This window comes from Erpetoichthys calabaricus, chromosome 1 (genome assembly GCF_900747795.2).
Source record: "Erpetoichthys calabaricus chromosome 1, fErpCal1.3, whole genome shotgun sequence".
NCBI classification, from domain to species: domain Eukaryota; kingdom Metazoa; phylum Chordata; class Cladistia; order Polypteriformes; family Polypteridae; genus Erpetoichthys; species Erpetoichthys calabaricus.
Genome location: NC_041394.2, coordinates 66,333,855 through 66,361,655, shown reverse-complemented (window position 1 = coordinate 66,361,655; position 27,801 = coordinate 66,333,855). Strand labels below are relative to the sequence as shown.

Here is a 27,801-nt window from a genome sequence, read left to right as displayed (position 1 = left end):
ATGATTTACTTTCCAATAAATACATAAATAACCCACAGTCAATTCATTTAAATTTTTCTTTCTGATGGTTAGTATGTTGTTGTTCCAGACACATATTTACACTCTTAACTTTTTTCTGTGTTTGGACAATATTTTAAGTGGCTAAGAAATATAAATATTTAACAGTTTATTACAGTGATGTCGTGACTGTAATATATGTTTTACGTCTTTATATGTTTTACTGATTGAACTACTAACATATGTAACGTACTACTCTTACACAGCTGCGCAGATCTACTTAAATTTGCGTACAAGAACGCCATTATTACGCATGCGTAGAGCTCGAAGTGTGAGGTTTCCTGTTGGTGTCAGCTGAGAAGAGGAGGGGTCCAGATTTTGATATCCATGGCGGCTGTGGAGATAAGGCCTAATAGTGACAGTGGGGGCGCCGCCGGGGATCATCACCTCATTACCGCCTTGCACGGAGAGGTGAGTTTTGATTCAAGGTAGTAAGCGGACGATACGGTTGGAAGCTAAGTGTGTTTTTATAAAAGTCTGTTCTCGACACCTGCAGGTGTTCACTTACAAATTTTGCCTAAACCGACTGTGCAGGTTGATTGTGTTCGTCTAACATATGACATGATTTATTTTAATGTAATAACTATATAAGAATGTGCAGCATCTATTGTATGTATTGTGTATTTTACGCAGCATAGCGAAATGTTGCTTAAGTTAGCTGTTGTCAATAACTTTGTTGAAAACGTGTAAGCTTTCAGCTGTTAAAAGAACACGATCGTGTTTCATTTATTAGATGATTTGTTGGCATACAGCTTATATGCACCCATTTTCATTGTTTGCAGCAACTAAATTTAATCATTTTAAGTAATTAAACAGTATGTTATGCTGTTGACCGGAGTATGCAGTACATTATGAATGGTGTTTCAGTTCCTTCTTTATATACTTTATAAACGAGCTGTGGAAATGTAAGACAGTGGGTGTCAGTTGTGCTGTCGGTTAATCGGATTTATCATAAGTATTATGTAAGTGCTTTTCTGTATGCAACATTTGTAGGTATTTTTTTTTAATTATTGGCAGGCAGTGTGGCACAGTGGACTTTACTATAGTGAACTTTGGACTTAAAGCTTGAAGTTATGAGTTCAAATGCTGCCACTGACATGGTGTGACCATGAGCATGTCCGTTCACCTGCCCGTGAGCCAGTTGGAAAAACAAAAGAAATATAACCAATTGTATCTCAACTGTTGTACGTAGCCTCAGATAAAGGCATTAGTCAAATAATATTATTAGCTAACTGGAGCTGTTTTACTCTTGAACCTGCTATACACAGTGGTCCATGAGGAAAACTTTTGTGCATTAGATCTGTTCTTTTCTTTTTAGCTTTGCGGAGTGTCATTAGACAGTTTAAAACTGATATACTAGTTTCACGTATATGTTTGTCTTGCTGTAATAAAAATGCAGTTAAATAAAGTGATTCAGAAAATGGTGCCAGATTATTTACGTTGACGTTTCATTTCACTTGCTTTTATGTACAGTCTTCAAGGAATTTGCAGAAAATGGGATTCCCCTTTTCTGGATGGTTGCATTGGCTGCAAGTTTTCATTCAAACCATTTTCTTAATTAATGACTCTTTTTTGCTGTTAGTTAACATGTTTTACCTTCATTTTATTTAACTTGCTATTTGACACCCAGATCCCTTAATTGTTTTCTTTTTACCTTAATTATCAGCTAAACAATAATGAGGCAGAAAATGAGTCAACACATGACTAGATAGATAGATAGATAGATACTTTATTAATCCCAGGGGGAAATTCACAAACCTGTGTCTATCATACAATATCTGAAAATAAACAAAGGTGAACGTCGTAGTAAAGTTCATCTGCTTAGGTCCATGAAACATTTTGTCGTGTCCTTAGAAAAAAGAAAAGTTATGTAATATGACATTTTTGAAGTAATCAAATGAAAGAATGTTTCGATTAAGAGATTGTCGGAGATATGGAATCTCTGTTAGTAAGGCCAAGCAACACTTTGACAAGCCTTACAATCTCATAATTCAAATAAATTCAAAATTTATTACAATGTGTTTGTACTTTCAGCAGTTAGGCTGTTTAATGGTATAGAGTAGCTTTAATAGAACTGTAGCACACTCGTATACCACATATACAGGAGACTTTTTGTTTTATTGTAAATTTTTGTCTTATGTTTGCTTGAACTTGACCTTAAACTCTTAATTTCTTTTGGGTTTGCTCATATATCGCATATCTTTAACAATGTCAGGGCAAGGCTGATATAGAGGAGATGTCTGATTTGAACTTGGGAGAGCTTGACCTTACCTCAGATGAATTTATTCTTGATGAAGTTGACAGTAAGTTGATATTTACTTCTACATTACTCATCTGCATCCTTTGTATTCCTGTCATTACTACAGTGAAAAAAAGCAGTGTGTATGCTTATTCAGATGTTCATACATTGTACTCTGTAATCTTTAATCTGAAATTCTGTAGTTTTAATTTCCACTTGGTTACAAATAAAGAAAGTCTGTCACTGAAATTAAATTGTTTGTCTTCCTCAGAAAAGTGTCATAATTTACAATCAGTAAAAGTCAGCCCATAAACATATTCTATTTTTTTAATTTAAAACATTCTAGTTTTTCTGTAGATGGCAAATTACTTTATGTACATCTTGCTCTTTATTTTTATGTGATCTATATTTCCAATTTGGAAACTGACAAATGGATAGATAACAAGTGCACTGAGGCACACAACATTTTGTTTCTTTTGGACACCATCCATCCATCCATTATCCAACCCACTATATCCTAACTACAGGGTCACGGGGGGTCTGCTGGAGCCAATCTCAGCCAACATAGGGCACAAGGCAGGAAACAAACCCCGGGAGGGCGCCAACCCACCGCAGGGCACACACACACCCACACACCAAGCACAATTTAGGATTCCCAATGCACCTAACCTGCATGTCTTTGGACTGTGGAGGAAACCGGAGCACCCAGAGGTAACCCATGCAGACACGGGGAGAACATGCAAACTCCACGCAGGGAGGACCCGGGAAGTGAACCCAGTTCTCCTAAATGCGAGGCAGCAGCGCTACCTCTTTTGGACACCATAAAACTTTATATACAGTAATCCCTCGCTATATCGCGCTTCGCCTTTCGCGGCTTCACTCCATCGCGGATTTTATATGTAAGCATATTTAAATATATATCGCGGATTTTTCGCTGCTTCGCGCGGGTTTCTGCGGACAATGGGTCTTTTAATTTCTGGTACATGCTTCCTCAGTTGGTTTGCCCAGTTGATTTCATACAAGGGACGCTATTGGCAGATGGCTGAGAAGCTACCCAGCTTACATTTCTCTTTCTCTTGCGCTGACTTTCTCTGATCCGGACGTAGGGGGATTGAGCAGGGGGGCTGTTCGCACACCTAGACGATACGGACGCTAGTCTAAAAATGCTGAAAGATTATCTTCACGTTGCTATCTTTTGTGCAGCTGCTTCCTGAAACGACATGCTGCACGGTGCTTCGCATACTTAAAAGCTCGAAGGGCACGTATTGATTTTTGCTTGCTTGTTTTTCTCTGTCTCTCTCTCTCTTTCTGTGCTCTTGACGGAGGGGGTGTGAGCTGCCGCCTTCAACAGCTTTGTGCCGCGGTGCTTCGCATGCTTAAAAGCCAAACAGCCCTATTGATTTTCCTCTGCCTTTATGACAGTCTCTGCTCCAGACTCCTTTGAAGAGGAAGATATGTTTGCATTCTTTTAATTGTGAAACGGAACTGTCATCTCTGTCTTGTCATGGAGCACAGTTTAAACTTTTGAAAAAGAGACAAATGTTTGTTTGCAGTGTTTGAATAACGTTCCTGTCTCTCTACAACCTCCTGTGTTTCTGTGCAAATCTGTGACCCAAGCATGACAATATAAAAATAACCATATAAGCATATGGTTTCTACTTCGCGGATTTTCTTATTTCGCGGGTGGCTCTGGAACGCAACCCCCGCGATGGAGAAGGGATTACTGTAAAATTAAATGGAAAGTTTTAAAGTATAGTGATCTGTTTATCTAGAGTGTTTTATGTCCTGTGCTAAAATTCTGCTAGGATTATCTCAACCCGCTAACTTTAAATTGGATTAAGAGAATTTTGTATTGAAATCTAATAATTATTTATGCAATAATTGTCCACTTAACTGGAAATTCTTTCCTTCTTCGACAACTGCTTTTATTGTTTGTAATTATTACATGATTAATTGCAAACATAACCACCTAACTAACTAGCTGTAAACAAAATCCAGGTAGATTTCATAAATTGGACATTTACACTGTAAAAGTATGGGTGTACTCCATTACAAGTTAATAAAGTCACAGTGAGAGGTAGCCATAATTTTGATCAGAGATCACTATTATATGGTAAAAGATTATCAAAATTACTTAAGAAAAGACAAATCCAAGAACTGTCTTACAAGCTAAAACCTTGTAAGTTTGTTAATTTATACAAATTCTCTGTTTTATTCTTGAAACCTCATAATGCAGTTGCTCATATAATAGTCCACTGTAATTGTAATAGTGTACTTGTTTGACTGTGTAATTTAAATATTTTATGTTGTCAAAATAATACCTGCCATGGATAACAGAATTTGTGTTTTCATTCCAAGTTCATATCCAAGCCAACCTTGAAGATGAACTTGTCAAAGAAGCCCTTAAAACAGTAAGTTGGCTATGTTGAATTTGTTAACCTCTCCTTACTTCTCTATTTTACTCTTAATGAATTTTTTTATTCTTAGGGAGTTGATCTCAGGCAATATTCCAAGCAAGTAGAATCAGAGCTGCAGCGCATTGAGCAGGCTTCTATCAAAGATTGTATCCTTTTAGAATATTCTAAGTAACAGAAGTGGAAGGTGGAGTGGTTTAAAGTAAGTGTGAGTGCAAGGAAGGCACACTTTGAAATGATTATTCTCTTTGATAATCAAGCATTGAGTCTAGTTATACAGTACATTAAATTCAAAACCAATATCTTCCATATATATTAATATTTATATTTTAGTGAACAGCTACCTATTTAGTTGCTTAAGAATGATACAGTGCAACTTTTGATTCTTTAATGCTTTCAGGGTGAATGTCGACTTTTGGCAGAATTCAGGGGTAGAGGACAGTGATCAGCTGTAAACTGTGAGAAAACTCACCGTTATATTTTAGTTCGACGCTCTTTGCTAGAAGGAAAGTTAGCTTTGTTGATTTAACATCGATTCCCTGATTGTGCATGAGTAGTGAAGAGCAAATAACCTATAAAACGGCGTCGGAATCTGGTGAGAGACTAAAGTGAATGCACAAAGCAAAATACTCCATGGATGACATTTTGTGTATTAGCGCTGAATGTGACTGATTTCGTTGCGAGTGATCTGGACATTGAGATCGAAAATGAAAGTGAAGTACCATCATCATTTGATCAGTCCTCATCTGATCATGGTGCTTAACACATTCGTGTAGCTGATGTGCCCCCGGGCAGTGTTCACCTGGGAGGGTTACCACTTACAATGATGAGGTACAAACCAGATTTTGTCACACTATGACTGCCGTGTGAAGGCAGCCAGGCCCACTGAGTATTCCTGCTGGCTACTGAGCCGCCCACATGTGGCCACTGCTGCCAGAGACACCAATGAGGTGCGACAGCAGCTACAGCATGCAGCACCAGATGTGTGAAACCATTGCTTTGTGTGCCTTTCAGAAAACAGTTGGAAAAAACATTTAGCCCTCTAAAAGGTAAAACCAGACAACCGTGATATAAATAGATTTGAGTTGAATGACTAATATGGCTGAATTGTATAACTATTTATGTTTGTATGAAAAGTTTTGGAATATAACACTATAACGTAGCATATACTGTACAGTAGGTACATGTTTAATTTAGTCTTTTAAGAAGATATTTTCCTTAGTTTTAATGTTTGTGGTTTTTGAAATTTGATTGTTCTGTTACCTACATAGTAATCATGTACAGTAAATAGTAGTCATGTACAGTATATACAGTATGTAATTTGTGTTCCAAAGTATGCAAGTCTAGTTAGTTACAATTCCTAACTCAGTACTGAGTATCAGCCATCTATCCTGTCAACAAAGATCAGACTTCACCAAGGTCAAGATCCTTCTAGAATCAGAACTTTTCATTGCTTATTTCAAGAGTGACAAAAATGGTGTCAAGTTTGAACAGTGACATCTGTAAATAATTGTAAAATGTTTGTAATGGATCTCACATGGGGGGTTATAAAATTTATATTGTACCAACAATTGTACAAGTTACAGATTCAGTACATTTTTGAGCAGTTCTTCAGACTTCCATACTAATATTTTAAAAACCACTCTTTAACTATGTATAATTTAAGATATCAAAGAGAGTCAGAATATTGCTTCCCTGCATAACCAGATTACAGCCTGTGACTCTATTCTTGAGGTAAGTACAATGGAACTAAAATAGAGATAATGAGGCTTTTGTAGCAGTCCCTCTTTTGCAGAGAAATGCAATACTGCCCATGAGACTATTGTAATACACTAAAGTAAAAGAGCTCCATCAAAAACACCTCCTTGTGCCTATTCATGACTACTTACTTGAGTGGAGGTTTTGTCATTGACAACTTTAATGTGTGTTTGTATATATAGAATGTCCAGCATATATATGTGTGCATATATATTAATAGAATAATTTTTAAAACATTTCATATCTCTTGCCCTACATGTACCTTCAGCACATTTCCTCTGTATCTTTGTGTGTCTAAACCTTTATTGACCGATGCTTCATCTGTCGAGTGTGTTCCCCTTAAACCTGCTTCTCACACTGTCATTTCAAGGGGTCTTGTTTGCTTTGTTTGCTTTTATACTTACCATCTTTGATTGCAACTCTCAGCATGCCTCCTACACTTTTACTGGTCTTTGTGTGTCTCACAATCACATTTCCTCCTTCAGTTGTGTCACCAAAACCAATCGGATTGCTTATAGGAAGCGGATCTCACACACACACACACACACACACACAACTAGACCTCAGTATTTTATTATTATATAGTATACATAAATATATTTTCCAAAATATTAACCATGTTGTTGTAATAGGTATGAATCCTAGTTATCAGTTATGCACAGCACACCAGGTTATTACTGCCTTTTGTCATTATTCACAAGTGATTCCTAACTCAGTACTGAGTATCAGCCATCCTGTCAACAAAGATCAGACTTCACCAAGGTCATATGATGCTTCGAATTATTATATGGTGCTTTGAATTATTTGATAAATGAACACTAAGTTTTTCTCTTGAATGTCTCCTGCATAAAGTAGTGGAGCTTTTTCTTTTCATTATTCCTTTTCTGATTTCATACGACATGCTTATATGGTCCAAACATCCATCCATCCATCCATTTTCCAACCCGCTGAATCCGAACACAGGGTCACGGGGGTCTGCTGGAGCCAACACAGGGCACAAGGCAGGAACCAATCCCGGGCAGGGTGCCAACCCACCGCAGGGGACACACCCACACACCAAGCACACACTAGGGCCAATTTAGAATCGTCAATCCACCTAACCTGCATGTCTTTGGACTGTGGGAGGAAACCCACGCAGACACGGGGAGAACATGCAAACTCCACGCAGGGAGGACCCGGGAAGCGAACCCAGGTCCCCAGATCTCCCAACTGCGAGGCAGCAGCGCTACCCACTGCGCCACCGTGCTGCCCTGGTCCAAACATACGTCAAGTTAATCTGAATTGGCCAATCAGGACAATGTTGCAGTCTTGCTGCATCTAGAATACACTATTTTACAATAAACTGGGAATGACTGGAATAGGTTGCCTGTGATGTTGAATAGCAGTTGAAATACTCAATTTCTGCTTACTGGGTGATATATATAGTACATACTAATGCAGTATTGTTTTCCAGTTCTGATAAAGTAACTTTTAAATCATTGTTACTGATAGATACTCTTTTGCTAATACATTTAAAAGCACCTGCAACTTAAAATGTGTGTTTTCAAAATTTCTACTTCCTTCTACTAATTCCAGTTATTGCATTTGTTAATGTATTGCATAGCGAATGGAACAGATGCTGAGCTCATTCCAGAGTGACCTGTCTTCCATCAGTTCAGAGATTCAGACACTCCAGGAACAGTCTGTTGCCATGAATATCAAACTCAAGAATCGTCAGTCTGTACGCAGTGAACTGAGTCAGCTGGTGGATGAGTTAATGGTCCCCAGTTCTATGATGGCGTAAGAACATGATCTAGATTTTTTTTCAATCAGTTTATTCTATATTTTACAACTACAGAATATTGTTAAAATGTTCTCCAAAGAGTGCAACTCATGACATTACAATAATGTAAACAATAACTTAAAAAATAAAGCACTGAGAAATAAATATTTTGAAGTAGAGATAAAAGTAAATGAAAAAGGTGTTATGTAGAAGACTAACTTTAAGAATTCCTACTAAACAAAGGGCGGTGGCCATTAGTGTACTGGGTACGTTAAAAGACAAAAAATAAAAATAAGCAGCTATAGCAGATGTAAATTTATAGTTTTGTCACTTTTATCTGATTTTGAAAACCAACCATGAAGTATTTTAAGGATGATGTATACTTCACCTGCATAAAAGTATATAATTTCCTGTTAACAGTTTGACAAGTCTAAATTTTTCCTTTTGTTGTTGAATGGAACCAGCTGCTTATCAGGAATAATTTAAATGATCCCAAATGAAGAAAAAATAAGTGTGTATTAAATATAAATGGTTGAAGACAGAAGTTTACATACACTTTGAGTGAATTCTTTAAAACTCACTTCATAATTCCTCCACAGATATTATACTAACAAACGATATGCCAAATTTATATAGTTTAAGACATTTACTTTGGGCAGGGCAAAGGTAATTTTTTCTGATAATTTTCATAGACAGATTATTCCATTTTTTTATCAACTATATCACAATTCCTGTTTCTCATAAGTTTACATGCAGTCATTCTCCAACCTGCTATATCCTAACACAGGATCATGGGGGTCTGCTGGAGCCAATCCCAGCCAGCACAGGGCACAAGGTAGAAACAAATCTCGGGCAGGGCGCCAACCCAGCGCAGGACACACACACAAACCCACACACTAAGAACAATTTAGGATTGCCAATGCACCTAACCTGCATGTCTTTGGATTGTAGGAGGAAACCCACGCAGATACGGGGAGAACATGCAAACTCCACGCAGGGAGGACCCGGGAAGAGAACCCGGGTCGCCTTACTGCGAGGCAGCAGCGCTACCACTGCGCCACCGTGCCGCCCAGTTTACATACACTTTGTTAATATTTGGTAGCATTGTCTTTAAATTGTTTAACAGCAAAAATAAAGTGGTTCAAAACTCATCAAGAGTTTTACATCAGTATGGGTGATGGCTAAAATCAGAACTATTCATGTCAATCATACACTTGCATTCCCTTCTTCACTTAATACTTGCTACATACTTGGTATAGAGACCTTCATATACTTGTTATTTGAGATTATGGCTTTGAATCATTTGAACAACTTTCCTACGTGTAATATTATAGAAACATATTGCATGAAAGTTAGATTTTCCTTGAAATAACATAGGGTTTTTCCACACCCTTCCACATTTAAAGGTTAACAAGAACTTATTACAAAGCACCCTTACTGATAAAATAACTATATTAAGACTAAAAATATTTTCATAGCAGCATACTCTTATAAATTTTAAAATGGTATTGAGAGTAAAAAACTGGTTAGATTCTCAGATGGTGAGTGCTAGTCAGACTTTGATGGAGTACACATTTCCATTATTTTTGCCTGGCATAGACTAATTTAGTTGATAACTGTAAATCTCATACATCTCACTTGAGTTGTGACATTTTCATACTGTATTCGTCAAGTCTTAAAGTGTTTGCTTTATGTCCCTGTTTAGAATAATTTTAGACACACCTGTTACTGAGCAAGAATTTGTAGAGCAGCTTCATGAACTGGATAACAAGATTAACTATGTGAAAGAGCAGTCCTTCAGAGAAACACTAGCATGTAATGATGTGCAAGAAGTTCTGGAAAAGCTCAAGATCAAGGTAAGATAACTAGTCTGGCAAAACAACTAAAATACACCTCCTAATAATTTTATCAATTGCTACTTTTTACGCTACATTTTAACCATTTGTCGTGGTCTATTAGGCTGTTACCAAGATTCGTGAGTTCATCCTGCAGAAAATCTACTCATTCAGGAAGCCCATGACTAACTATCAAATCCCACAGAATGCCCTACTTAAATATAGGTACCAAAAATATTTATTTATTTGTACACTTCAAGAGTGGAAGATTTTTTGACATGCATTTTCCTTAACTTGTTTTGTTTTGTTGCTGTGTAAATGTCTAAAAGAATATCACTGTGATTTACAATGACTTGTAATGTTTCAGATTTTTCTATCAGTTCTTACTGGCCAATGAGCGTCATGTAGCCAAAGAGATCCGTGATGAATATGTTGACATTATGTGCAAGATCTACTTTTCTTACTTCAAATCATATACTGGACGACTCATGAAAGTTCAAGTAAGCATCATGACATCATTTCAACATATAATTCTGGTCTTTTCTTGCTGTTGCTGTGCAAATTCACTAAAAACCTTTCCATCTTGGTGTTTGTTTGACTTAAAAACTGACTATATACAGCAATTGTATATACCACATAAACCACTTTCCACACAACACAAATTGAATTAGTTATAAACACTATAACAGCCAATTGGACAATGCATAAACCATAGCATGCATATTGGTAGTGTTTATTAGGTTAAAGAACTTCAAACAAATCAATAATTTTTCCTTTTATGAAATGGGGTGATATAGTTTGACTAATTGCCATAATACTGAATTTGCTAAATACTCATTTGGTTTTATTTTTTTACTGCAGATTATATTTATTGAGGAACATATTTTTCAAACATTTTGTGACAGTTAATATGAAAAAAATATGACTTTAAACAACATTAGCATTAAAATGTATGAAGGTTGATAGAAAGTATAAAAAAAGATTTGTGATATTCGATTTTTTTTGTAATCTAATGTACAGTATCATATTTCATATTTTTTTAAATAAAATGTAAGCATAACAAGTTTTTCAAGCTAATAAGCTATAGTAGTACGTTAAACACCAAGGTTTTTGAGATTGCCAGGTTTCTAAATGTCTTATACAGATGTTATTGCAAGGTTTTAACTGCTAAAAAGGTGCAGTGATAAAATAAGCAGTGGTTTGAAACACTTCTGCTGCTTCTGTAATTCATCATCCATCCATCCATTTTCCAACCCGCTGAATCCTAACTACAGGGTCATGGGGGTCTGCTGGAGCCAATCCCTGCAGTTAAAAATATATTTGATAGAGGAAAGAAAAAGTTTGTTTGCTCTACCAGTGTTGCTTCACATGTTTCCATTCTCCACTATGGGAGCCCAGCACAGTATGCTGTGATTTTGGGATAATAGATGCAGTAAGCACTGATACAGCTCATTGCTGCACCCACCACATAATAAACCACTTCAGGATCCCAAATTAGTACAACAGAGGTGAAGTTAAAATATATTCTAAACTCATTTATGTTTTAATTAACAATGCCATTTGTTCGAGTAAAGGTCTGCAATAGATTAGCATAAAGAATGAAATTCAGATTAAGAAAAGTTTGTCAGTTAAATCTCATGTTTACTGAAGTGAGGTCAATTAGATTAAGGATTTATTGTGCTTGTTTCAGCTTTGTAAGCACATTGAATACTCCAGAAGTCCTGTTTTGTTGAAAAGTGAAGTTAATCTTTTCCAAAAGCTGAAACAAAGTAGAAAAATGCTGTATATATGGTGGTGTAATATGAATGAAGTATTCCAAACATGTGCCTTAAACAGGCCCATCCTAAAAAAAAAAAAATAAGAAAACGTGACAAGTTTGGTTATTTATTTAGAGATAATGTATATAATAGTCAACAGTTAAATCCTTTTTTTTTCATAAATTGTGAATTCTTTTTGTGCTACATATTTTTACCTTATCTTACCTTATATACAGTAATCTACCTTGGGGGTCAAAACAAAAGGGTGTTTATTCTTTTTAATAAATATCAATAAAACCTGAGGGATATTTTAATCAATTTTTCTTCCCCTTATTTTCTACAGTATGAAGAAGTAGCTGATAAAGATGACTTAATGGGTGTAGAGGACACTGCCAAGAAAGATATCCTTTTAATCTAAAAAATAATCACTTGCGTAAAGCCTAAGTATAGAGACTCTATATTGTCTTAATTTCCATTTTCCTCTCTATAGTATTGTGTAATTTTCCAAATCTTATAAAAGATCAAAGTAGAATTTAAATTATGTTCTTCTATGTGACAGCTGTTGTGAAGCACATTAAAATACACCATGAACAATAATATGTAAACTTTTTTACTTACTTTTTTAATTTATATGCCACCCAATGAAAAACAGATCGTCAAAATTTTATCAAATCTGTTGGCAAGGAAAGAAGAAATACGGGAAAATCTAACAGAAATTGGTGCAAACAGTTGTTAGTACTTGGCAGAACCAGCTGTTCCCTGTATTGAAACCATGATTGTTTTATACAGATTTATAATAAAATTTAGAAATCTATGACCTTTCCATCTTAAAGAACCATTCAAGCTCAGTCAATGATGAAGGAATTCTTGGTAGTCTGTATTCTTCAAGCTGTTCCTTGTATTGACAAGTTGGGTATGCTGTAGATTTGGGCTCTTACTGGGCACTTGTGGTTGTTTAATTTTTATTCTTTAGCCTTTGGTTCAGACTTATGACAACCATTTTTGGTTCAATTCCTTTACAATATCTGCCTTCTGCCAAAGGATAGCCCCTTTTTTAATGTGAACATTTTGATCCATTAATTTGTTTTCTTCTGTCCAGGAAAGGTACTCTTTTTTTTTTAAGATAAACTTTCCTTCTTTTAATGTTGACACACCATTGCTTACAGTAAGGATTGAACTATTTGGTTGATGTCCTTCATTCATTTATATTTTTTTTGTTAAACCACAGAAGAAATGGCATGCCCCTTTAATTTTTTAGCAAAAACAATTGTTATTGAGTTTTTGTGAATTTGGAAGTTGGGTAGCACTTCACAGTAAAAGCATATAAGACACTCAATGCAAACTCCTCACACAGGATTAGGCCCTACTAATCTAAGGAACAAATGTTTTTGAAATGACATTCAGATATTTGGCAATCGTTTCTTGGCCATTGAGAGACTCAGTGTAAAAAATGTTGTTGGTTAGTATAGATGTATAATGGGTACTTCTGGAAGAGTTGAGTTGCAGGCCTTGATAGGATAAGTGTAAACTGATATTTGAGTGAAAAGTGAAAAACATCCTGATGTTCGATTTAAGCAGGTCAAGGAGTGTCCTGATGCCAAGTACTTTAACACTTTCTTTTTGAATTAGCAGTTTTTTCTGCAATGCTCTTTACATTTTGATTGTGTTTTTCCTTAATCCAAGTAAACGTTTCTTTTCCAAACCTTCTCTAAAAAACAGAAACACAATTTTTACACTAGGCAATCGAGGAAGCATAATCTCCTCCACTGAACTGGAAGCTCCCATCCTAGTGCCTCATGCGGCTCAAAAGAGTGATGCTCGGGTAAATGCAAATAACAGTTACACTTTTTCAATTACTCATAACTAAGAATAACGTCAGAAAAAGGTGGACTAGCTTTCTCCATGTTCATAGTAATGATGTCTTGATTTATAAATAAGTTGTTCAGTTTCTTTAGTTGTTAAGAGGTTCAGAGCCTGCCTTTTCCTTTGAAGAGCCTCACTTGGTCACCTGGCATGTTCTTGATCTATTCTAGTAAATTTGCTGGTTAGCTCTGATACCTTTTTGATTTCCAATTTATTTCTGTGGTAAAGATATGAGTTAATCTGTCCTCTTAAGAAGGCCTTCAGGATTTCTCAGAGTATTCCCATGTAGACCTCTGAGAGGATGTATTTCTCTCTAGAAAAAAACTGATTTGTTTTGATATAAATTCTGTACAGTTTTCGTTTGCTAATAAAAGTGGGTTAAGACGCCATCTGCGAGATGAGTATGTGAGGCATGATGATTTTAGCTCCAAGCTCAGAGGGGCATGGTCAGAATTAATAATAGCGTCGTACTTGTAAGATTTAAGCGTAGGTAAGAAAGAGAGAGAAAACTAATAAGCTCTTAGCTCAACAAAAAAAAGCAAGAAGTTCGCAATGCAATCCCAGCAATCACCAACACAAACGGAGACAAAATCATTGACCATAAAAATATAAACATTTAGAGATTGCTATAAATCCTCATATTCTACTGAGTTTAAAGAAGACAAGACACAATCTAATGTATTTCTGGATGCATAACAGATACCACAAATAGATACTCTTAGTGCAGAGGAATTGGAATTACTAGATGCTATAAAGTCACTTAAAAGTGGGAAAGCAGCAGGCCCTGATGGCTACCCTGTCGAATTTTATAAGAAATTCTCCACTCGGCTAGCTCCACTTTTATTAGCAACATTCACAGAAGCTAGAGACAATCAAATTCTTCCTCAAACTTTTCGCCAAGCATTAATCACTGTCTTTCCTAAACCAAATAAGGACTTATTACATTGTGCATCATACAGACCAATTTCACTTCTGAATAATGATGTTAAGATACTCTCTAAAGTCCTAGCTAGAAGAATGGAGAACGTGCTGCCTTCGGTAATATCACAAGATCAAACTGGATTTATTAAAGACCAACACTTAGCTTCCAATCTTCAATGCCTGTTTGATGTAATATATTCACCCGCAAAGTCACACCCCAGAGATGTTATCGTTGGGTTTAGAAAAAGCATTTGATATAATTGAATGGAACTACCTTTTCACTACATTGGAGAAATCTGGGTTTGGCCCAAACATTTGTGCATGGATCAAACTACTGTATACCAATCCAGAAGCTTCAGTTTGTATTAACAACATTAATTCAGACTATTTTATACTAGAATGTGGTACCAGACAAGGATGTCCCTTGTCACAACTACTTTTTGCAGTCGCCATTGAGCCACTGGCAGGTAACTGTCGAAATGCTTATCAGATAAAGGGGATTATCAGAGAAGGACTTGAACAGAAAATTTCTCTATATGCAGATGATATGGTGCTGTATATATTAGACCCATAAAATGTTGTGCCTGCAGTTCTAACAGCACTTACAGAATTTCAAAAGATTTCTGGTCTCAGAATTAATTTGAATAAAAGTGCGCTCTTTCCAGTGAATTCTCAAGGATACAACATTAGGTTGGACACCTTCCCTTGTATCATTGCAGATCAGTTTAAATACCTAAGGTAAACATCACAAGTAAACATAAAGCTCTTTATCAACAAAAGTTTGCTGTCTGTATGTAAAAAAATTAAGCAAGACTTGCATAGATGGTCAACCCTTCATCTCACTTTAGCTGGAAGAATTAATGTTGTTAAGATGAATATATTTTCTATGCTTCTCTTTTTAATTCAAACATTCCAATATACATCAATAAATCATTTTTTAAGCAATTAGATTCAACCATAACCATATTTATTTGGAATTTAAAACATCCATGTATCCAAAGAGCGACCCTACAAAGACCTAAGGCAGAAGGTGGCATGGCTCTACCTAACTTTCAGTTTCATTACTGGACAGCGAACATACAAGCTATAAAAACCTGGACATAGACACAAATGGACGAACATACACAGGCTTGATCCGCAATAGAAATAAAATCCTACAGTACTTCTTTATATTCCCTGCTTTGTGCCCCTATAAATGCAAGTTATCGCAAATATACTAACAACCCAATTGAGCTTCACTCACTCAGAATATGGAACCAATGTAGGAAGCATTTTAAGATAGAGAAGCTTTTATCTGTGGCACCTCTACACGAGAACCACCTTTTTCAACACTCGCAATATCTGTACATAGTCAACGTCTTTGCATCCTACAAACAATTACAAATTTAACTTTCCAGCAACACATTTCTTTTACTAGCTTCAAATTAGAAACTTTTAAACAGAATCTGCCCGATTTTCCTTACCTCCACTATGCTGGAAAAAATATTGCTCAGTTTTGAGGACTCGGACAGCATTTCTGCATTATATAAAACCATCTTACAGTCCCTACATTTCAAATATTCAAGAGGACCGTGGGAAAAGGATCTCTTCCTCAATATCTCAGAAAAGGAGTGGAAGGTAGCAATGCAGAGAATTCACTCAAGCTCCATATGTGCAAAGCATACAATTATTCAACTCAAAATTATACAGTGCATCCAGAAATATATTCACATTGCATCACTTTTTCCACCTTTTGTTACGTTACAGCCTTATTCCAAAATGGATTAAATTCATTTTTTTCCTCAGAATTCTGCACACAACACTCCATAATGACAACGTGAAAAAAGTTTACTTGCGGTTTTTGCAAATTTATTAAAAATAAAAAAACTGAGAAATCCCATGTGCATAAGTATTCGCGGCCTTTGCTCAATACTTTGTCGATGCACCTTTGGCAGCAATTACAGCCTCAAGTCTTTTTGAATTTGATGCCACAAGCTTGGCACACTTATCCTTGGCCAGTTTTGCCCATTCCTCTTTGCAGCACCTCTCAAGCTCCATCAGGTTGGATGCGAAGCGTCGGTGCACATCCATTTTAAGATCTCTCCAGAGATGTTCAATCGGATTCAAGTCTGGGCTCTGGCTGGGCCACTCAAGGACATTCACAGAGTTGTCCTGAAGCCACTCCTTCGATATCTTGGCTGTGTGCTTAGGGTCGTTGTCCTGCTGAAAGATGAACCGTCGCCCCAGTCTGAGGTCAAGAGCGCTCTGGAGCAGGTTTTCATCCAGGATGTCTCTGTACATTGCTGCAGTCATCTTTCCCTTTATCCTGACTAGTCTCCCAGTTCCTGCCACTGAAAAACATCCCCACAGCATGATGCTGCCACCACCATGCTTCACTGTAGGGATGGTGCCAGGTTTCCTCCAAATGTGATGCCTGGCATTCACACCAAAGAGTTCAATCTTTGTCTCATCAGACCAGAGAATTTTCTTTCTCATGGTCTGAGAGTCCTTCAGGTGCCTTTTGGCAAACTCCAGGTGGGCTGCCATGTGCCTTTAACTAAGGAGTGGCTTCCGTCTGGCCACTCTACCATACAGACCTGATTGGTGGATTGCTGCAGAGATGGTTGTCCTTCTGGAAGGTTCTCCTCTCTCCACAGAGGACCTCTGGAGCTCTGACAGAGTGACCATCGGGTTCTTGGTCACCTCCCTGACTAAGGCCCTTCTCCCCCGATCACTCAGTTTAGATGGCCGGCCAGCTCTAGGAAGAATCCTGGTGGTTTCGAACTTCTTACACTTACGGATGATGGAGGCCACTGTGCTCATTGGGACCTTCAAAGCAGCAGAAATGTTTCTGTAACCTTCCCCAGATATGTGCCTCGAGACAATCCTGTCTTGGAGGTCTACAGACAATTCCTTTGACTTCATGCTTGGTTTGTGCTCTGACATGAACTGTCAACTGTGGGACCTTATATAGACAGGTGTGTGCCTTTCCAAATCATGTCCAGTCAACTGAATTTACCACAGGTGGACTCCAATTAAGCTGCAGAAACATCTCAAGGATGATCAGGGGAAACAGGATGCAGCTGAGCTCAATTTCGAGCTTCACGGCAAAGGCTGTGAATACTTATGTACATGTGCTTTGTCAATTTTTTTATTTTTAATAAATTTGCAAAAACCTCAAACTTTTTTCACATTGTTATTATGGGGTGTTGTGTGTAGAATTCTGAGGAAAAAATGAATTTAATCCATTTTGGAATAAGGCTGTAACATAACAAAATGTGGAAAAAGTGATGCCCTGTATATCGAGCATATCTGTCTCATTTAAAATTGTCCAAAATGTTTTCAACCTGCGAATGCTGCAGTCATGTTCGAGCCTCATTGGGCCACATGTTTTGGGAGTGCGCCAAATTAACATCATTCTGGACGAAAATTTTTAAATGCCTTTCAGGCCGTGTTGGTGTCACAATCCCTTCTAATTCATTAACAGCTGTGTTTGGTGTACTACCAGATGGGCGTAAATTAGAGAAGAACAAACAAACTGTGATTGCCTTTACTACATTATTGGCATGTAGACTTATCTTGCTCAACTGGAAGAATCCTAACTCTCCTCTTTTAAGTCAGTGGGTAACTGATGTTTTATATTATTTGAAATTGGAAAAAATCAAATTTCTCACTTAGAGGATCTGTGCAGAACTTTTTCAAAACCTGGCAGGATCTAATTAATAACATTTTAGATTAAGCTCTTAAAGCACTGAGGAAGCAGATTCTCTCTCCATTTCTTTTTCTTCTCCATTTATCTTTATCCATTTATTAACTTATCGATTTACTTATTTTTACTAGCTTTAAGTTTTACTCTGTTGGCCATGCTCTCTTTCTCGGGGGTGGGGGTTGATTTGTTTTCAATCCTATTTTTGTAAAAATTGATCTATTTGTATGGAATGTTGTGCGATTACAATAAAATCAATAAAATTAAAAAAAAAAAAAAAAAAAAGGTGGACTATATTATATAATTTTAAATATCGGCTGATCAGATGTATGATAAACAGATTTTTACATAACTTTCTGTATATGCATATTGCCCAATTAACACCGTCTTTCCCCCCTCAGTATCCTTTCGAGACACTGTTCCGCAGTCAGCACTATGCCTTACTGGACAACAGCTGTCGTGAATACCTCTTTCTATGTGACTTTTTTATGGTGACAGGGAATTCTGCTCAGGATCTCTTCAACTCCATCATGGGGAAAACACTTGCCATGTTTCTGGTGAGAAGCTTAGGATATTTTCTTTTCCCATAGATCAACTGGCTCAATTATCTCTTTAAACCCTGCCTTTTTCTTCTCTTATAGAAACATATTGCCACCTATGTGTCAGACTGTTATGATAGTATTGCTATATTTCTATGCATTCACATTATTCTGAGATTCAGAGCTATCACTGTCAAAAGGAGTATACCAGCTGTAGACAAGTAAGTATGTTTGGTCATTCACATGCATAATCTATTCAGTTGTACTAGGGAATTCTTTTGAAAGATTTTAAATGCAATACGCTATTTATAGTATGACCTAATACAAAGCTTTAAGACAAACATCTTGGTATTCTTCTGTATTAAATACAGTATGTTTAGAGGTTATCACTCATCAGGTAACCAGACAAGGGTTATGTAAAAGCTTCGCCCAGCCAAAATCTTCAGCACACCAATGTTTAGTATACAGTAGGCATATGTGAAATTTTGTTGTTCCGCAACCTTGTGCAAGGGCTTTAAAAGGCAAGAGCTTTGCCATTTTGACAGAATAGACCAGATAGTATTATGGTAGATTGACTTTGTTCTTGTTAGGGTGGTAGAGGCTGAACATTCTGTGTTCTGAAATCATCCTTAAGTGTTGGGGACAGTGAGTGCTGAAAAACCTATTGTCTATACAGTGAAACAGATGGACTTGTTTGAAAGTTTTGTTGATTTTTTGAACTGCTATAGCTATTTTAAAGTAGAATCATTTGATTTCAGCTGTCGGTGGAGTAACATCTGATTCTGAAGAAATTATGAACTATGAAATTTATAAAAAATTTTCTAGTGCAGGGAGAAGGATTAACTAAACCAGTGGTTTAAAGCTTTTCCACAACATGGCATATTTCCAGTGTATGGCCTTTTTAGTTTCATAAAAATTTTCACTACTCATTAGACAATATTATTAAAGAAACAACAACCATGTAAAAATGTTCCAATGCAAGTTTGTTTTGAACATGTTCTAATCGGTATTGTAATAGTATTCTTGCAGTTGCCGGTAGTGCCAAGTAGTTTGTCTAGTAACCAGTCATCAACAGTCTGGTTTCAATTGCCGTGACCATGCTGTGGGCAGGAGTCAAAGTGTCCCCTCTAAGTGGAACTGGAATTGGTTAAGGCTGGGGAATCATAAGTACAGTTATGTTACAGATGTTAAACATAAATGTCAGTAGGCTTTGTTAGAGGACAAGAAGGGGATGAAGGACAATGCCTTGGCATTTTGTGTCAAAAATTAAATCAGGTGCTTGTTGTTGCACTCTGTTCTGTGATAAAGTTACTATTGTGGCATATCACTAATCAGATGCTCAAGGTGGGTATTCATGTTCATTTTAAATCAACATTGCAAGTGGCTAACGCCACAGACTGTGTATGCAACCAAAAAGACATACAGTATTGCCAAATTTATTGCAGTGTATGATCTCTCTTTCAAAGTAACTGAAATAAGTGTTCAAGATTGTCCATGTTAAGCCAAGTCACCTGTCTAACTACACGTTATTGTGCATGTGTAAATATTAATTTATTTTGCTGTTATTTTCAGTACTTGACAGATACAGAATAATGAAATCATCAGCAGGTGTTTTGTTTTCTGAATTTGTCTTGTAGCAATCTTGTGTGTTTATTTTCATAGCTGTGAAAGCGAAAAAAGGGAAGGGCTAAAAAGCACTTTAAGCTGTTTGTTTACAAATTTACCCAACACAATTATTGCTACTGTATTTTCTTTCTCATTTCAATTACTGTAGTAATTAAATATTCATTTGTCATAGCAGGCAGAGGCTTTGAAATTTGCTTATTTACATTATTTATATAGAGATTTTGCACACAATTTTTAGTTTCAATTATTTTACTTTTTGTACCAATTCCCGCTCCAAAATTTTTCTTGCTTTCACCTATTTAATCCAGAACATTCATATATGAAAAATATGCAGCATTACAATGATTATTATTAATAATACAGTAATGGATGAAATAAAAAAGCAGGTTTTTTTAACCTAAGTGCAAAATAAATCTGTATGAACAGAAATAATTATGAAAGTATATATTACAATGCAGTAGCTTTATTAAAAAAAAACTGCATTTATTTATGCGTGTTATCTTTACAAAAGAAATGTCATTGCTTTTTCAACAAAACTATCTTTAGTTTTTTTGTTTGACTTAAAAGATCTGTTTCTTTTAAAGTTTATGGAAATTTTCTTTTTATTTAATCCATCATCTGGGACTCTCTTAGATATTGGGAGACAGTGTTGGAAATCCTGTGGCCAAGGTTTGAATTAATCCTGGAGCTAAATATTCAAAGTATTCGCAACACCGACCCCCAGAGACTTGGAACACTTGACACCAGGCCACATTATGTAAGTGAAGACCACAGCCATCTGAACTGGGCACTGATTAAAATCTATTTTGCCACTATTAAAAGTCTGAATTAAATGTCTTAGGCAGATATGTTGAAGTTGCTTTAACCAGTGGAATACTGTTTAATTCATGTATTGAATTTAACTTTTGTACATCTTAATTGGCATGTGTGAATCTCTATATTTAGATATAAAATACCTTAACTGTGTATTAATAGGCTGGTGTCTGAGTTTATCTTTTAATAATCTTGATACTTTTTTTTTTTTTTTTTTGTGGATAGACTGGAGGTGTTTTTATTGTCCACACTGTTTTACCATTCTTTATTATACAGCAGATCATTTGCTCTTTTCCATTATTACTAACTAGCAGCCATCTATCTATGTGCTTAACCCACTTATACATCAAGTAAATGCAGATGTGTTTTTCTTTCACAACAGTAGAAAAACCTGAGTGTTCTTCTTCCTTTGGTTTATCTACCTAGATTACACGGAGGTATGCAGAGTTTTCATCTGCAATTGTTAGTATCAACCAGACGTTTCCAAGTGAGAAGACTAATGCACTACTTGGACAGCTGCAGGTAATAAATTCAAATGTACACTGAAACAGGTTTGCATCTGCAGCTGTTTTTGTACACGAGTGCAAGTAATTTAGAAAGAGTCCATAAAAACACATTATCACTTCTTTCTGTATGTTCAATTTTTACAGGTGGAGGTAGAAAATTTTGTCTTGCGCATGGCTGCCGAGTTTCCATCTCGAAAGGAGCAGCTCATCTTCCTCATTAACAACTATGATATGATGCTTAGTGTGCTGATGGTAAGAGAAATACCTGCTGGGCTTTGTCTCAAGAAACTCTTGCAGGATTCTGAATTTCATCCTTTCTTTTAATCTTTTCGTTCTTGGTAAAACCAATCAATGGTTTTGTGTCTTCACCTGTTCCCTGACATCACTGTGTCTTACGTTTTCCTCAATTATACTCTGTTACCTATACTTGTTATAGAATAGTAAAGACTAAATATACGGCTTGCTGAACCAAACTGGCAGCTTCAAAGAAACTTTTACAAAGTCTTATTTCCAGAAGTGTGTTTCACTTTTCTTTCGCTGACAAAACTTTTGCAAAATGGAAATTAAAAAATAAATAAATAAATAAAATCGTACATTGTACACTAACATTGTTTTATGTGTAAAGTCACTGCTGCTTCATTGAGCAACTTTCAAAAAACAGAACTTCTCCACTACTGATGAAGTATAATACATTTCAGGGACATTTTACATTAAGGCAGACAACTGACCTCATAAAGTAACCAAGACAGTTTTTTTTTTACTGCTGCGTGGATGTTAACAACTTAGGTGCAGATTCCAAACTGGTTTGTTCATTCTGAACCGGGAGGGGCTTGGAGGTGGTCCTCTGTGAAGTGCCAAAAAGCTAGGACACAGGATTGGTGATCAGTATTGGGGCCCCTTCATGATGCAGCAAGCATCATGAAGCATCATCATTCAATCGACGATCAACATCCCCGTGAAGTGACTTGGGACAGTTCCTCTGCGCATAGGAAATAGTGAAATGCTAGCTCCTGCAATATACCTTAATGGAATGTCACTGCTTATTTTTATCAAAAGCAGCTTCATTTTCGCTAGGTGCAGTTATTGCGGTGGGAGTGCAGTAAATTGCTTCTATTACATTAGAAAAACCGGACACTTCTTTAAACTGCCTTTTTATATTTTATGTACGCACACCCAAAACATTCAAAAACTGGATGTAGCCTCTCGTCGGTCGGTTAATAGTATCCACCACAGCAGGCATGATGAAGTGAAAGTTAACTGAGATCTTCCTGATCTGTCGGCCTGTTCCATGAGAAGTGACAACAGGTAGCCTATATAAACTAAAACCAAAAACTTTCTTCAGTGCAAATAGGCAGCATTGATCCTCTTAAAAGGGGAAAAAAATGCAGTTTGTGTCATATTTCTGACTTTTGAGGTTTAATGTGTTTGTCACATCTATGGACGTTATAATGATAGACAGATAGATAGATGCTTTATTAATCCCAAGGGGAAATTCACATACTACAGCAGCACCTTACTGATACAAAAAACAATATTAAATTAAAGATTGATAATAATGCAGGTAAAAACAGACAATAACTTTATACAATGTTAACGTTTACCCCCCTGGGTGGAATTGAAGAGTCACATAGTCTGGGGGAGGAACGATCTCCTCAATCTGTCAGTGGAGCAGGACAGTGACAGCAGTCTGTCGCTGAAGCTGCTCTTCTGTCTGGAGATGACACTGTTTAGTGGATGCAGTGGATTTTCCATAATTGATAGGAGCCTGCTGAGCGCCCGTCGCTCTGCCACAAATGTCAAACTGATGGCTAGGTGATAAGAGTTTTCTTCGTTGGTTTGGCTGCATTTCCCTTGTTGAGTAAAGATGTCCCCAAAATATCTTATTATGTATATGCAACTATTCTAAAATCCAAAAATATCCAAAATCTGAAGTATTTCTGGTCCCTGGCATTTTGGATTAGGGATACTCAACATGTACCACCTGTTAATCAAAGTGGTCATCCACATTTCGGATTTTTGCTTATATCTTCTTACTGTATTACTTAATGCCTTAACATAACATTTAGTCAGTGCTTTTTAAGTGTAGGTTGTGTAGAATTGAATGCATACATAACCAATTAACTGATGACCTGGATTGCTTACATTTAAAAATGCAGTTGTCACAGGGAAACAACTGAAGTATCTTGTTTACACCCACAGGAGAGAGCTGCGGATGATAGCAAAGAGGTGGAAGGCTTCCAGCAACTGCTGCTGGCAAGGACACAAGTGGGTATAGTATAGTATACAATGGCCAAGAATGCTAATTTTACCTAAAGCATCTTAAATGGATTTATTTTCACAAGTTTAATTCTATAATGCATGTGCATTGGTCATAGGTTAATTTTGTAAAATCTTTTTTCATCATTTGCATTCCTGAGGAATATACTGTATACTGTGCTTGACCTTGGAAGTAAATTTCTAAAATAAATATAGTTTAGGGTATCTAGTATTGATTATGGTATTTGTGAACACTCTTTTATATGTAGATTTTTCTTTCAAACAGGAGTTTATTGAGGAGATTCTGTCCCCACCATTTGGAGGAATGATTGCTTTTGTGAAAGAAAGTGAGGCTCTAATAGAAAAAGGTCAGATGGAAAAACTGAAAAGTGAGGAAGGTAAGAGATCAGCAGGAATACAAGCTTTCAATGAATGAGGATTGATGAGAAGATGATGTGACACAGAACCCTGCTGGGTGGTAAGGTGTTTTTATGTAAATTGATGAGATCCATTAAAGATAACATGAGGCATGTTGGTTAGCGTTGCCTCAATGCTCCACGGACCTTACTTTGATTCCCAGACTAGTCATTGTTTATTTGGAGTTTAATCATTCTCTGCATGTTTTACTCTTTTGTGCATACTCCATTCCATTCTTCAAAGATGTTCATGTTAGCTTAGTTGGTTGGTTGAGTAAGTAAATGCGGCAGTATGCATGATTACACCCTGCTATTGACTGACATTCAGTCCTGGGTTGTTACCTGCCTTGCATCAGATGTTTTTCTTTAATGGAAACTGGGATTTTGGAAATGAATGATCATTTATTGAGTTGGATTTTTTTTTTTCTCAGCACGTGCCAGCCACTTGGTGAGAGGCTTTGCTAGTTCGTGGAAACAATCTGTTGAAAACCTTAGCCAAGATGTCATGCGGTCCTTCACTAACTTTAAAAATGGCACAGGCATCATTCAGGTCAGTTTATAAGATGTTTCGAAGTTTCAGGTTACTTTATATATTGAGGTAACATGAGCATTGTATTTGTGACAACAAAATGAACAAAGAAAGCTGCGATGGAAGTGTGATACAGTATCTTTAGACATTCTGTAATAAATTATTTATAATCTCTTAGCTTTCTTAAATTCCAAAAATCATGCAGATCAAATTTATTAAATAAATGTACATTTTGATATGCACAAAAAAAAATCTTGATCATATGACAGTGTTGATCCAGGATGGAAAGTGGAAATTACAATAACATTCCTTTGAGAACTACATAAAAGTGTCATGATGCTTGGGCTGGATTCTGTAAACCCTTTATTACAACAACAAGTACAGTACAAACAAATCAAGCAGTGGTTTAATGGACAGTGGTGAAAGCGATAAAATCAGATGAGTTATCCTTTACTTTTTTTTTTTTTTTTTTTTTTCAACAAGTTGATGAGTGTGGCACACACTAAAAGAAGTCTTACTGGTTTATAGAGTCATTGCTGTTGTGTACAAAATGCAGTGACATTCTTACTTGCTTGTGCTACTCAACAAGCAAAACCTTGCTACAGTGGCACTAGGATACCTGAGTGTAACCCGTACCATTACTCTTCTGTCTTCCATTCTTGAAAAATCTTAGAACACAGTTTAAACACTGTTATGCTCAAGAGTGCAGGTACTACAATGTCATACTGTATTATTTTTCAAGTATAAAGTATGCTACTTGTTGATTGGTTAGCTTTGGAGATTTTTACGGTTGTGGATAAATATTAGTTCCGTGTGATCATATTTATCTTATTATTGAGCATTTCTGTCCTGATAATAGTGGAAACGTCCAGGATGCTTCCATCCAGAAGACACAAGTGGTCAATAAGTGCTTAGAAGAACATTAAAGGAACCACATACCGTGGTGGGCTGCCTAGAACAGCACTTTGCATCAAAACATCAAATTATGAAATTCGCTTTAAAGAGTAAAATTTTAGTCTACCAATGTAGTTCCTGGAAGTTACGGAAATGGTGCCAAGGCACGGTGAATATATGGTGACTTCTCAAGATGGCCCATTGCCCTGTTAAGACATATTTTTGGGTGTTGCCTGCATTTTATCAGTTACTTGTGCCTCTGTGTATATATTTTTTAATAATAATGCTCTTTAACTTCTTTTTATTTTAATACCCTCACAGGGTGCCCTAACACAACTGATTCAGTACTATCACCGTTTTCACAAAGTGCTCTCTCAGCCTCCATTCAAAGGACTGGCAGTGCGTTCTGAACTAATAAACATCCATCATCTTATGGTTGAAGTCAAGAAACACAAGCCTAACTTCTGAGTGTGCATTACATCCTTGAGAGAGCAACAATCTTTAAAATCTGAATTCGGGGTAATTTGGGTGGTCTCTGCTGCTGTTCACTGAGTTTTACAATCCTACACTACAGTTATTTCTATGTGAAAGGCATGAACCCTGCTGCCTACAGGTAAAAACTGCTGTGAAGACAGTCCATGTAATCAGTGAATGAATTTTCCACTAAAAAAAGTCCTTGGTCTCCGAAGGATTAAAGAACTACAACAAACAGTATCTGTAAGCTGAAAGTAAAAACATAACTCGTTAAGATTTCTCCAGTTAAAGACCAAATGTAACTATTGGGGTCAGGGTATCTTGTGTGAAATTGTTTTCAGTTACCCTAATTCCTGTGACCAGTTGAAAATATTTGTTGTTGGTGTATATATTCTATTTTTCCTTGTAAACATATTCACTTGAATAAACCTTACCTTAATGTAATATGATATTCTGATTATCATTTTTATGTAATTTTGACTCATTTCTATTTAGACATTACCCAGTGGTACCCTTTAGATGAGCCAGGTTTGTTCAGGTATTTTTTAAAAAAACAAAAAAAAAAAAATTCACAGTAGACCTGGGATGATATTCAGATTATTTTAAAACCTGGTATTTCTTATATTTTGTGTATTGATGTCAATAACGTACTTTGATTTAATATCAGCTCTATGCTGTTAGATTATTAGTTACCGTAGTTCATAAACTTCAATAAGGATTTGTTCTGTTAAGATGCTTTGTGTAGTTCATTAACAGTACTGTTAAACTTTATACTAATTGTAAATGTACTCAATCACTTTTTCTGTACCTAATAACTGCCCCTTTACTTTCAGAGTGTATTGTATCCCAATGACTTTGTTTTTGATTTGTGTTCTTTTCAGCTGTGTTTCTCCTTTATTACATTTAAAAGTTAATTTTCAATAAGAAAGAACAATATTACAAAAGTGAAACGTTCAAGTAAACAAGCAGGCTTTTGATTTCAGTTTGCCCAGGGCTGTGGTTAGGTGGCAGCCCCGAGCCTTAGAGATGCCATTTAAACCCTTTTCAGTCTAACAGACAGCAGTACATTTTCAGGAGATTTTAAAGATCTTTGTGGCTGAAAACTGTAACTAACACCTTTTAATAACTTTAATAGTATTACAAACACAGATTTACCTTAATCCCATATTGTTTGTTTTTTTTTTTACCTTAAATATCTTTACACATATTGACCTTGTGGTTCAGTTCATGGAGGTTTTCAGTCCCTTTAGTCCTGAAAAGGTCCTTTAACACAGCAATGTGAATGACAAAATATTAAATATTCGCTGTCATAAATAATAATGGTGCTCGACAGAAATGACTAGTCGTTTAACTGATAAGGGATCTGGTGAAAGACATGTAAATATGATATTCTGACCTGCATCCACAATACCATGTTATTATAAATGCAGAGAAATGTGAAAAAGAAGTAGAATTAG

General features: G+C 36.3%; 1 protein-coding gene across 1 annotated transcript; it reads left to right on the top strand.

Moving 5' to 3' along the window:
• The first annotated feature begins 284 nt into the window (after positions 1 to 284).
• vps52 (VPS52 subunit of GARP complex) lies at positions 285 to 26,788 on the top strand. The gene is made up of 20 exons (XM_028791590.2): positions 285 to 468; positions 2,273 to 2,360; positions 4,655 to 4,707; positions 4,784 to 4,859; positions 6,377 to 6,444; positions 8,072 to 8,247; positions 9,936 to 10,086; positions 10,190 to 10,290; positions 10,433 to 10,565; positions 12,166 to 12,223; positions 13,511 to 13,644; positions 18,693 to 18,848; positions 18,933 to 19,051; positions 21,090 to 21,213; positions 21,696 to 21,791; positions 21,920 to 22,027; positions 23,975 to 24,040; positions 24,318 to 24,429; positions 24,879 to 24,997; positions 26,192 to 26,788. The coding sequence occupies exons 1-20, from the start codon at positions 385 to 387 to the stop codon at positions 26,336 to 26,338; spliced, it is 2,169 nt and encodes a 722-aa protein (XP_028647423.2). The 5' UTR covers positions 285 to 384; the 3' UTR covers positions 26,339 to 26,788.
• The last annotated feature ends 1,013 nt before the right edge of the window (positions 26,789 to 27,801 follow it).